Source organism: Erpetoichthys calabaricus, chromosome 1, assembly GCF_900747795.2.
Source record: "Erpetoichthys calabaricus chromosome 1, fErpCal1.3, whole genome shotgun sequence".
NCBI lineage: Eukaryota > Metazoa > Chordata > Cladistia > Polypteriformes > Polypteridae > Erpetoichthys > Erpetoichthys calabaricus.
Window position 1 is genome coordinate 176,572,096 of NC_041394.2, and position 12,954 is coordinate 176,585,049.

A 12,954-nucleotide genomic window follows, 5' to 3' on the forward strand; every position below is an offset into this window, starting at 1 on the left:
CAGACGTATTTTCAACTCTTACCACAACTGTAGTCAAATCACTATATTCAATCCTGTGTAGTGTTTATCTAAAATGCCAGTCTCTCTGCCTCTTGGACAAAGTACATTTGTGAGGCTTCTAATAGTAACTTGATTTATACTATTCTTCTCTCATTGGTATATCCAAAAAAGGATGAAGAGATACCAGGTCTATGACAATACTGTCTCAGGTCCAGACAAATTGAAGTATATCACAATCATGTATTCTTTCAGCTGTAAAGCATACGTTCCTGGCACTTTTAGAATCATTCATTTGATCTGCAACTTACCAGTTGCCAAAATTACAAACCAGTCGATATGCCCCTTCCCACCAAAATCCACAATAGATCTAAACTACTCTGAAGCTGACCGTCTCTAAATTCCTACACTAACACTACTCAGCTCTGTCTCTCCATCATAGTAATTAGGCACCCAGATTTACAGCAAGATCCAAATTAAATTAAGAGAAAACTCTGTGGCTGCTTCATTCACTTGATGAACATGTTTATTCAAAGGAAGGATTGGAGGGAGACATGAAACAACCCTGGATGGTGTACTAGCCCATTTCATGGAACACTCCTACACATTCTCTCACTTATACAGTATAGAGCAAAGCTAGGATCACCAATAATTTTACCATGCCATATATATATATATATATAGATGAATAAATATAAATAACAGAGAGAGACTATGCATTGGCTCAGGATTCAAAGCCAGCCTACTAGAACTACAAGGTAGCAGAGCCAACCACTGCATCACAATGCTACCCCAACCTCGGTTATCGCTATGAATATAAACAAAAACATGACCAAACCACTGCTGTATCAATAATAATGAAAAAAGTTAAAAGCACAAGCTTACTCGGAGCAGTTCTTTAAACTTGGGGTCTTCTCTTGATGCTGGATCAAGCATGCTTCTCTCTGCGTTCTCCTCTGCTCAGAAAAATAAATAAAAACAGGAACAAATGATGGAGGCGGACACTTGTGATGCATCATTGCAGATGACAATTTGTTCATATCCCACACCAAAGACAGGCAATGCATTAATGATTAAAACTCTTAAAAAATACCAGAATAAATAACTAAAGTTCAAGTGGACTTCAGGGTGGAAAATATTAAGAGATAAGTCACATATTGGAAATCTTCTCCATTTCATGTGTAGTTTCACTGTGTTAAAAAAAATCCATGCACGCATGCAACTAAAAAAGAGCCTGATGTTAAACTTTATGGTGCTACCCCAAACATTGTATTAAGGGGACATGAAGGAGTATATAGATTTGGGGTAACATGACAGCTATACAAACATTTTAAATCAAAATTGCCTGTGTGTAGAGCCATTTCTCAGACGAATCACCAGGTGAAGCAGACACTCAGTGACAGCCTTCACACTCTGGATTTTGTCCTGGGTACATTTTAGACAACTTTAGATGAAATACATGAACACAATTTTCAGATGTACAAGTGTACGATTTTCTAGCAAGAGTATATGCTTGGCACAAATTTAACAGGAAAGTGTTATCCAAACAGCTGAGTTCCATTCATTATTGGAAATACTATTTGAAAAATGTTTTTCCCAATATTCAAAAATTATCTTGGGGTATATTTCTTGAAATTTGTGGATAAAAATCTAAGAATACTATTAGAACCCTCATCAAATCTAGCCAGGACTACAAACTGGTGGAAGGTGAGAAAAAATATATTATAGACTAAGGAGAAGTTAAGAAGTAGCAGTTTTAAAAGACACATTAGATGTTGTCTATATAAAGACCTTGAAAGGGCAGGATACCTAGTGACCTCCAAAAAACTGTATAGGGTAGAAAAAGTCAGAATATATGGTTTTTATATACAAGTACAGCTAGTCAAAGCACCCCTGCCTTAAATTATATTCTACAGTGATAGTATATCTTAAGTGACTGGTGGAACCGACAGTAATTAGAATTAATTGGAGCACAAGGCAGAGAATGACTTCCCAAGTACATGGGTACAATTTCATTTTCTTCTACCACCATCCAAAGTTTCGGCTTTTGTAGGTTTGCAACTCAGAAACAGAACAGTATGCTAGGGAGCACCATGCCTCCTGTCTGTTTAGGTCTACTTTTGTAATTTAAAATTATCTCACATTAAATTAACAAAGTTACAACAGAGCTAAATTTTTAAAAAATATATGCAGAATATATTATACAATTGCGTGAAAAATTACACCCCGTTAATTTTTTTTTCCTTTTTAACATATGTGGATATACCAAAATTTGATCCAATTTAAGATGGACAAAATGTCTTTAGATAAACATGAAAAAATGAAAATTTGACTTTGCAATAACTTACTCAATGAAAAAATGAACAGATGGAGTGGTGGCTCTCTGGCTAAAGGATCTGTGCTGGTAACTGGAAAGTTGCTGGTTTGAATCCCGAGATGGCCAGAAGGAATGCTACTCCATTAGGCCCTTAACCAAGCCCAGTAACCTACAGTTTCTCCCAGGACATGGTACAATGGCTGACTCTATGCTCTAACCCCAAGCTTCTCTCTCCCTCTCTGTGCATCTCTAGAGAGTAAGTTAGAGTATGTGAAAAATGACAAATTCATAATGCAAGAAATTGTAGAAGACAAAAAAAATTCATCCATCATCGTCCATCATTGCCTCTAATAGACGGACCCTTTTCAAGAACAATCTCATGTAGGCATTTCCTATAGCTTTCTGCCACTCTTTGACATTGAGTGGTACAAACATTTTTCCCACTCCTCCATGCAATATTCTTTCAGTTGTGCAATGATTCAGGGGTTTTGGATTTGAAATCCACCCCAGTATCGCAATGGGATTTACAGTAGATCCAGGCTTTGACATGGCCATTCCAGAACCATCTATTTCTTTCTTTTTAGTCGTTCCTTTGTGAATTTACTGGTATGTTTATTTACGGTCATGTTGCAAAATTCACTTTTGGTTAAGTTTAGATCTTCTGACAGATGGTCTCACATTATCCTCAAGCTTCCTAGAACAATGAAGAATTCAGTGGATTCTATGATGGCGAACTACCCAGGCCCTATTGTAGCAAAGCTGCCCTTAACCATGACATTTTTACCACCATTCTTCACAACCGGTATATTGTTCTTCTCCTCAAATGCTGTTTTTGGATTATGGCAAACATGTCTTCCAGTATGGTGGCCAGATCTTTGCCTTGTCTGTCCAGAGCACATTGATCCAATAGTCCCGGTCTTTGTCTCTGTGTTCATAAGCAAACTTCACTCTTGTCCCAATATTCTTTCTGGACAGCAAAAATTTTCCTCCTGGCACACCTCTAATGTAAATCTAATTTATGCTGGCAGTTTCTAATGTAGACTCATGCAGTCTCATATAAATCATGTGAAGAACTACCTGCAAGTCCAGTGATGAAATGCTGAAGTTCGGGATGAACTGCTGGATTGGCCGGGCCAGGTCGGCAGCTGTTTGAAAACTTCGCCCCTTGTAGATGATCTTCTGGAGAGTGAAATGGTTGATTTCCAATTGTTTGTCTGGTGTACTTTTCCCACGTGTGAAATTTGTATTCATGTTTACTTAAAATTATAAAATGGACTACAAAATGTAAATGTGGCATGATGTTTGTTATATCATATCACCTTTGTCTACAGGTACTGTTTAAATGAAGATCAAATCTTGATATGTCCACATATATTTAAAAGAAAAAAACATTTCATGCGGTGTATTTACTTTTTCACCCGACTGTGCTTTGGGAGGATACTGTTTTTGACAATAAGGGATGATAGTGTACTAACATCTTTAATAATTTCTATCAAATTGACAAAATTAAGGTTAAACAGACCTTTAAATGTGTAATTAATTACTCCTAAATAATCTAAATTAGTTCTGAGACAATCAGCAAAAATCAAGATTAATCTGGCATGTCAGAAAATTCATCAGAAAGAGAACAATCTTTTTCAAATTGGTTTTAAACACAGATTTTTAACCTAACAGATTTCATGTTAATGGCAGTAACGCGATTCAGTCCTAGACATGGTGCACCATATTATCAACAGACATATTTTTTGTTCTAACCCAGTGGTCCTCAATCACGGTCCTGGAGGGCCGCAGTGGCTGCAGGTTTTTGCTCCAACCCAATTACTTAATATGAAGCCCTTATTGCTCAAGTGACACTTCTGCTTCACTTTAGTGGTCTAGCTCATTAAGATTTTGAACCCTTATTACATATTTTAGTCTTAAACGGCTGTATTCTTGGTTTTTAATTGCTCCTAATTAGCAATAACATGCAAATGTCAAAACAGACCAGCATTTCTCCATTTAGCTTGTTACCATTTACACCTGTGTATTTATCAGGCACTATTGGGTTTAATTAAATACTTTAAAGGACAGTGAAGAGAAAAAAAGTGAAGGACTGAGAATTACTCATCCATTTTAGACTTCAAATCATTTGGATGATATCCTTAGAAAGGGGAAGAAAATCAAGGATATCAGAAGGACCTGACATGGAAGAGTTAAAGCACTAACAAGCCATGAAATTAAATTATTGGCAAGAATTGCTTTCTAATTAAGCAACCGGGTTAGAACAAAAACCTGCAGCCACTGCGGCCCTCCAGGACTGTGATTGAGGACCCCTGTTCTAACCCATCACTTATGTTTCATTTTATGTGGGACAGAATTTGAAGAGGAATAGCTTGGAATTCAACAGCAACCACAAAAGGCATTGGAGATAATGGGTATAACCGTTTGGTCCCACATTGCAAAATAATTAAAGTCAGGTGTATATATTGTTTGCAGCATATGAACCAAAACATCTGGGCTAGATTAATTAATTTTACACAAATATTTTGGAACCAAACCCAAATTTGTGCAATGCACTAAACAGATAACCCCAGTGGACTCTATCAAACCTTGTTGTTTCATCCAGAGATAGCAGATCTTCTGGCGACCAAGATACTATAAGGGAACACTGTACATTACTCCTGTCTAGTATCGATTGAAATCTAAGTAATCATCACAGACCTCAGTGTTAACATTTGCAAGGCACCAAGCAATGCACATGCTTCTGTTAAATGCCATTTGGTATGGAATTCGTAAAAGCAGAAAAAATGCTTGTAATGTGCCATCTTTTGGAATGACAAAGACACGGCAACCAGATGGACACACAGACAGACACAAAGACACTTATGCATTGATTAAGATGAATAAAAATCGACCGTTGAATGTTTCAAAGTATATACAGTATATACATTGGATGTGTGGTTTAATCTTGAAAGGCATGGTAATGCTTTCATTATTCTTTTAGCTGGGTATGAGGGTCTGAATGAAAGTTGGAATGCATTTTGCCATGGATTGGATTTTTTTATTGCTGCTATTATGGCAGGCCTGGGCTCTGTTCCACTCTATTATGGGTTTGCATAGAGAGTAGCCTTTCGGTACATTCTTAATAGAAAGACTAGTAAATCCTCTTTGAACACTTCATTACTTTGGTTGTTCTCAGAGTACTACCACTTTAGCAAAAACTTGTTGAGGATTGAAAGATGGACACAATGGCTGCATTTTTGCAAAGCATTACTTTTCTTTATTAGTCTTTACTTTCGATCTACAGACAATGAATGCTCAAACTACTTTTACCTCTCAATCATTTGAATGAAACCTGTGTGATATGTGGCCGGCTTGGCATTCCGGCCAATACCCCCAGGCCGCCAGGTGGAGCTTTCCCTGCAGCATGGACATGCCCCGAGTTCCAGCAGGGACTCATGGACTATGTAGTTTTTATGCACAGCCCTGCTGGATGCCTTGGGGACCACCAGGAGTCGCTGTAGGGAAACCCGGGGACTCATATGCCCTATGATCCGGAAGTACGTCATAATCCCAAGACAGGAGGAAACGGTGTACTTCCGGGTTAAAGAAAAGGACTGTTTACCCTGACCCGGGAGGAATAAGGACTTGTGGGTTGTGCCAGGAACCACTTCTGGGTCAGGGAGTATAAAGGACTATGGGAAAGCCCAGTACACCGAGCTGAGCTGGGAGGTAGGGTGGCGACGTGTCTGGGAGTGGTGGTATTGTGTATGGATTATTGTTTATTGATTACTTATATGAGTGTTGTAGTGTATAGGGTGCTTGGTGCACATATTAGTCTAAATAAAAGTTATATTTGGACTTTTATATGGTGTCTGACGTCTGCTCAGAGGGTTCAAGGGGTCACGGAGGCCTTAATCTCTCACACCTGCTATCCACTGGAGGAAGTGCTGAAATGCACCAGCAGGGATGCCAATGCATTTGCTTATGCCCTCATCTACACTGGTGGCCACTTAACCAATTTGGACAGAATAAACAGACCTGCAGTTCAATTTGTTTTGTTTTTTTTTCATATTTCAAATTTCAACCCTCAATGAAGCCTGACATAAATACATAATGCTATTTAAATACTTGAATCATAGTCCCCCATCTCCCTCCCTCTCCTTTTTATGCCTCGTCTATAAAATTCTGATCTCTGCCCTTTGCTTGAGAGTCTCTAAACAAGCCAGGCCTGGCACCCATACATCTTCCCATGAGGTCATCCCTGTGCGGACATTGCAACAGAAAAGAGAGAGAGGTTCAGACCAAGCCAATGTTCAGCTATTCTAATGTCTTGTTGTTGGACTAAACTAAAAAAGGAATGGATAATGTTAAAGAAGGACATGACTGCCTGGATGCTGGGAAAAAGCTCAAGAGTCATCCAGGCATTTTCAGACAAGTCTGAAGAAACCATTCAGTAATTTTAAGTTTTTCTAGTGCTCAGCAAAAAATTCATATCGGTACATGTTAGGGAGGAAATCTGTTGCCATGTGCGAGTCTGAATGTGACACAGCACACCTTTTAATGGTCAGGCTGAAAAGAACTTGACCGACAGCAGCACATAACATTTCTCTTGCCTCCATCTCCGTGCGTCCTGCTCCAGCAGGCAATTATCAACATTTCCACAGTGTATACTAAACAGAAAGAAAGATGACCTTGCATCAGAAAAAAAAATTGCATACAGAATTAGAACATCACAAGTAAGCCCGTGATTCTCTAGAGAATCGTAAATCCAAGAATGGCAATCAGTTTCTGTTCCGTCCGATATTTGGATGGATGACATATCATGGAGGGTGGGTGCGTCTGGGGAAATGTCATTTAATTAAATAAGCATATCTGTACAAAGGTGGTTTCGTTTTGTGGAGACATGATTCCGTTGCCTTTGCTGACACCGACTGCTGGCAGAGTGGATCACAGCAAGTTTAGGTGTGGGCGGTCGTGTCCGGGCGGCTGTAGAACCTGGCGTGCACGCTTTACCTCATGTTTAGTTCACAGGTCATGAAGTGGACGCCACCTACTGACTCTGGGAAGCTGCTGCGTTTGACTCTGGGGCGCCGCGCCACATTTGTACTACAGCGGATTCTTTGTGTGGGCGCCTTCGTTCATTGTGTCTATCCATACGGGCTCATTTTGTATTTCCGTTAGTTGAGCTCTTTCATTGTAGAGCCGTGACATGTTTGCTTCTGGTGTGTCTGAAGTGGGCGCCACCTACTGACTGTGGGAAGCCGCTGCGTTTGAGCGCAGTGCGCATGCGTTTCGGTGCGTCCGTGCATAAATTAAACTGTGGTTTAGTAATATAGATAACAGAATGAAGTGGAAACATGAAGCATCAAGGGTAAAACTGCAGGCCCAGCTGTCTACCACTCCCATTCATTATCTAATGCCAAACACTACAATGGCTGCAAGAGGAAGTAAAGGTGAAGTAGTGCACAGAGACTTCTTTATTCTGACATTCTGAAACCGAGAGCTAATTGACCTCAACGAGACCACAAGGGGATTCTGCTCAAAATACTAAACACAGCAAATGTTTAGTGTGATCAGAGGCAGAATGGTGGTGCAGTCATTTGCATTGCTGTCTCATTGCTTTAAAAGACTGGATAAGAAGACTGGCCAGCTTCCTGACTGTACTGATTCTCCCTGCAGGATTTATTTTCACTTCCCAAAGTTTGTGTGTATTAATTTATAGTAATTATCAACTGTAAACGGGCATGTATACCCTGCACAAAACAAGGATCTATACTGGGCCTGCCGTTAATTTATATATTCCCATTTGGCCAGATTATTTCAAAATACAAGGTGAACTACCAGAGCTATGCAGATAACACACAACTTTATTTATCTATAGCACCTGACCCTTATGCTCTGGACTCTCTGATCTGTCTTATATTTTAGAATAGATGAGTAGTAATTTCCTCAAATTAAATAAGGAAAAACACTGACTTTTAGTCATATTATTACACAACAAAAATCTGGAATACTTTACTAATAGATATATGCCAAGCTAACACTGTAGAACATATTAAGAAAATGATAAAAAGTCACACTTTTTAAATTTTGCTTCTTTGTAGCTTAAATTTAGTTCTACTCTTAATATCCTAGATATACGTGGAATTATCATTATTTTCAGTGAATCTTTACTTTTCTCCATTCTCTTTTCCGTTTCTACTACAGTGATGCTCTGTGCTGCCACCACCTGATCAAAGTTCTGTAGAGCCGCCTGTGATGTCTGAATGAAAGCAGATAACCCTACTTGTCACAAGACCCACTGCATCAAATCCTCTAAGATGAAGCCTAAAAAGAACCAATAAAGAATTAATAAAGAACATTTATGTGTGAGGCAGAATGCCCAGTGGGGCTGGGAGGGCTTTTAGCCTGGAACCTCTGCAGACGTTTTTTTTTGTCCTGCTTAACTGGCTGTTTCTTTGTATTTTTACTGTTCTCCCTGGTCATCTGACCTTATCATCAAACTGTCATTTAGAAACTTCTAGGTACTCTATTTGGTTAACTATATATCTTTTTATGTATGCGTACATTATTTTTTATATACAGTACTATTTATTCATTGTTATTCTTATCTAAATTTAATTTTTTTTTTTCTTTGCATGTAACTACTTATTTGACATGTTGTAAAGCACTTTGAGCTACAGTACATCCTTTGTAAGAAAATGTGCTACAGAAATAAATGTTGTTGTTGCTGTTGCTGCAGTGGGAAGTAACCCTGCCCTTTTTTGTTATTTTCACAACTGCCCACAACCCTGAAATGAAAACAAGTGGCTTGAGAAAATGGACGGACAGATGAACTGTAAACCCTACAGAATAGCAAGCATTTCTCTTTAAGTTATGTGGTTTAACCCTGCTTCTGATGTGTGGATGAGGGAGCTATTGCATAGGTTGTACACTCCTCTGCAGTAAATTGAGGAGTGACAGAAAATAAGCTTTCAATTATTTCTTTTCTGTCTCTGACACGTCCTAATCACACTGTAAGAAGGGTCCATTTCTCTCAATCATTATACTGTCAGATTTAATGTGCCACATACACATGTCAACTTGCTCAGCAACTACAGTCCCCTCAACTTTACAATCTTCTATGCATTCATTCCTGAATATTTATTATTCAGCAGGACTGGTGTGTCATCAACACAGAGAATTTACCCACCTGTACTCTACCCTAACAACAACCTTCTAAGCTCATGGTGCAGACTGACTAATTGAACAAACTTCAGATATGCTTCAGACACTGGCCTTCTCCTATGTCTGGAAAAACAAGCAGTGTTTACCCAGTAGCGCATCCTCAGGGTGTAGGTCTGTACTCGTTGGCAAAAGGGGAGAGTTGATTGCTTTCTTTCCTTCTTCCTGGAGGTCACTCACTGCAGAGAAACAGAACAAGAAAGTGTTAGAAAAATGAATGAATGTCTAAATGGAATACAGCAGGGTCTAGCATAATCAGCTCAAGACACAGGTTTTTAATTCCCTTTTTTCAACGCCAGCTACTTCAGGTCGTTTCAGGACTCCCACTTTAAGGTAAAGAGTGAAATTAACTCTTTATTCTTTGAAGAAACGAGAAGTAAATGGTGTGGAAACCTTGAAGTTCAGAGGTTTAGGGATGTGGCTTGCTGTTCAACAGTTCACACAAAATTCTACATGTCACCATTGTTTTATTACTTTGAAAAACAGCAGTGAAGAACAGCAATGTAAACTTTCTCTTTTTATGCACTAGAGCCTTCTAAGGGTCAACATAAAGGCCTAGAATTAGAAATTGACAACATGTAACAATTTTACAAGTTCAAACAGTTTTCCCTAGTTGCTACCATGATAGGCCTAGTTGTTTTGCTTCATTTTGGAACTGTAAGCTGCTTTTCTTACAATCACATCCCACACATTCCATTCACTACAAGGATTTAACAGTCTAATCCCAAAGAAACTGAGTCGTACAGCTTCCTATCCTGTATGTCAGACTAACAAAGATTCAATGTCCAGAAAACACCTCCATGAACTGCAGGGTGGGTCGGTAAACAACAACAACAACAACAACATTTATTTATATAGCACATTTTCATACAAAAAGTAGCTCAAAGTGCTTTACATAATGAAGAAAAGAAGAATAAAAGACAAATAAGAAATTAAAATAAGACAACATTAGTTAACATAGAAAGGAGTAAGGTCCGATGGCCAGGGTGGACAGAAAAAACAAAAAAAAACTCCAGAAGGCTGGAGAAAAAAATAAAATCTGTAGGGGTTCCAGGCCACGAGACCGCCCAGTCCCCTTTGGGCATTCTACCTAACATAAATGAAATAGTCCTCTTTGTATTTAGGGTTCTCACGGAGTCACTTGATGCTGATGGTCATACAGACTTCTGGCTTTTAATCCATCCATCATTGTTGGAACATCATGGTGCTTTGGGTAGATGGTGGTGGCACAAGCCACCACCAATAGGACACCGGAAAAGAAAACAGAAGAGAGAGTAGGGGTTAGTACAAATTTTGAATGAATAGTTATTATAATGAATTGGATATACAGAGTGTCAGGATTAAATTACAGTGAAGTTATGAGAAGGCCATGTTAAAGTAATGTGTTTTCAGTAGTTTTTTAAAGTGCTCCACTGTATTAGCCTGGCGAATTCCTACTGGCAGGCTATTCCAGATTTTAGGTGCATAACAGCAGAAGGCCGCCTCACCACTTCTTTTAAGTTTTGCTCTTGGAATTCTAAGGAGACACTCAGTTGAGGATCTGAGGTTGCGATTTGGAATATAAGGTGTCAGACATTCCGATATATAAGACGGGGCGAGATTATTTAAAGCTTTATAAACCATAAGCAGAATTTTAAAGTCAATTCTGAATGACACAGGTAACCAGTGTAGTGACATCAAAACTGGAGAAATGTGTTCGGATTTTCTTTTCCTGGTAAGGATTCTAGCAGCTGCATTCTGCACTAACTGCAAACGATTGATGTCTTTTTTGGGTAGTCCTGAGAGGAGTGCATTACAGTAATCTAGCCGACTAAAGACAAACGCATGAACTAATTTCTCTGCATCTTTCGATGATATAAGAGGTCTAACTTTTGCTATGTTCCTTAGGTGAAAAAATGCTGTCCTAGTGATTTTATTAATATGCGATTTAAAATTCAGATTACAATCAACGGTTACCCCTAAGCTTTTTACCTCCGATTTGACTTTTAATCCTAATGCATCCAGTTTATTTCTAATAGCCTCATTGTATCCATTATTGCCAATCACTAAGATTTCGGTTTTTTCTTTATTTAATTTGAGAAAGTTACTATTCATCCATTCTGAGATACAGGTTAGACATTGTGTTAGCGAATCAAGAGATTTGGGGTCATCAGGTGCTATTGATAAATACAGCTGTGTGTCATCAGCATAGCTGTGGTAGCTCACGTTATGTCCCGAGATAATCTGACCTAATGGAAGCATGTAGATTGAGAAGAGCAGCGGACCCAGGATAGAGCCTTGTGGAACACCATATAGAATATCATGTGTCTTTGAGTTATAATTACCACAACTAACAAAGAATTTTCTCCCTGCCAGGTAGGATTCAAACCAGTTTAAGACACTGCCAGAGAGGCCCACCCACTGACTAAGGCGATTCTTAAGAATATTATGATCAATAGTGTCAAATGCGGCACTCAAATCTAAGAGGATGAGAACAGATAAATGGCCTCTGTCTGCATTTACCCGCAAGTCATTTACTACTTTAACGAGTGCAGTTTCTGTGCTGTGATTTGTTCTAAAACCTGACTGAAATTTATCAAGAATAGCATGTTTATTGAGGTGCTCATTTAACTGCATAATGACTGCCTTCTCTAGAATTTTACTTAAGAAAGGCAGGTTAGAGATGGGTCTATAATTTTCAAGAGAAGAGGGGTCGAGATTATTTTTCTTAAGTAGGGGTTTAACTACCGCAGTCTTAAGACAGTCTGGGAAGACCCCCGTATCTAATGACGAATTTACTATGTCAAGAACATTATCAATAAGCACACCCGATACTTCTTTGAAAAAATTTGTTGGTATTGGGTCAAGGGCACAGGTGGAGGGTTTCATTTGAGAAATTATTTTATGTAAATCAGGTAAATCTATCCTAGTGAAAGACTCTAATTTATTTATTATGGAGTACTGGGGTTTCGGGGGATCCTTAGTGTTGGGGAGATATACTATGTTATTTCTAATATCATTAATTTTTTGATTGAAAAATACAGCGATAGCCTCACAGGTTTTACTGGAAGTACTTAGGAGGCATTCCTTTGAGTTACCTGGGTTTAACAGATGATCAATTGTCGAAAATAAGACTCTGGGATTACTAGCATTGTTATTTATAATCTTAGAGAAATAGCAGCGCCTCTCAAGACGGACTGTGTTATTGTATTCTGTTATTTTAACTTTTAATATCTCATAGTCAATAGTTAGTTTAGTCTTCCTCCATTTACGCTCAGCTCTACGGCATGTTCTCTTTAAATCAGACACTCTTTGGGTCTTCCAAGGTATAACAATGCTAGAAGATTTTTTAACTGTCTTTTCAGGTGCAACTATGTCAACAGCAGCCCTCACTTTAGTATTAAATCTTTCCACCTTACTATTTACATTCTCCTCGCTATTATAGTTGGCACTAT

The 12,954-nt window shown here is 38.6% G+C and overlaps 1 protein-coding gene across 4 annotated transcripts in view; it reads right to left on the minus strand.

Annotated features, from left to right (window-relative positions):
• The window catches only part of parvb (parvin, beta), a 107,072-nt gene that overhangs the window by 34,998 nt on the left and 59,120 nt on the right, over positions 1-12,954 (minus strand). For all 4 annotated transcript variants that reach the window (XM_028808985.2, XM_028808999.2, XM_051924526.1 and 1 more), the window contains exons 2-3: positions 9,610-9,699; positions 883-953 (exon numbers count right to left, since the gene is read on the minus strand). In XM_028808985.2, coding sequence (XP_028664818.1) covers positions 883-953; positions 9,610-9,699 — 161 coding nt within the window. The remainder of the gene's footprint in view (positions 1-882; positions 954-9,609; positions 9,700-12,954) is intronic.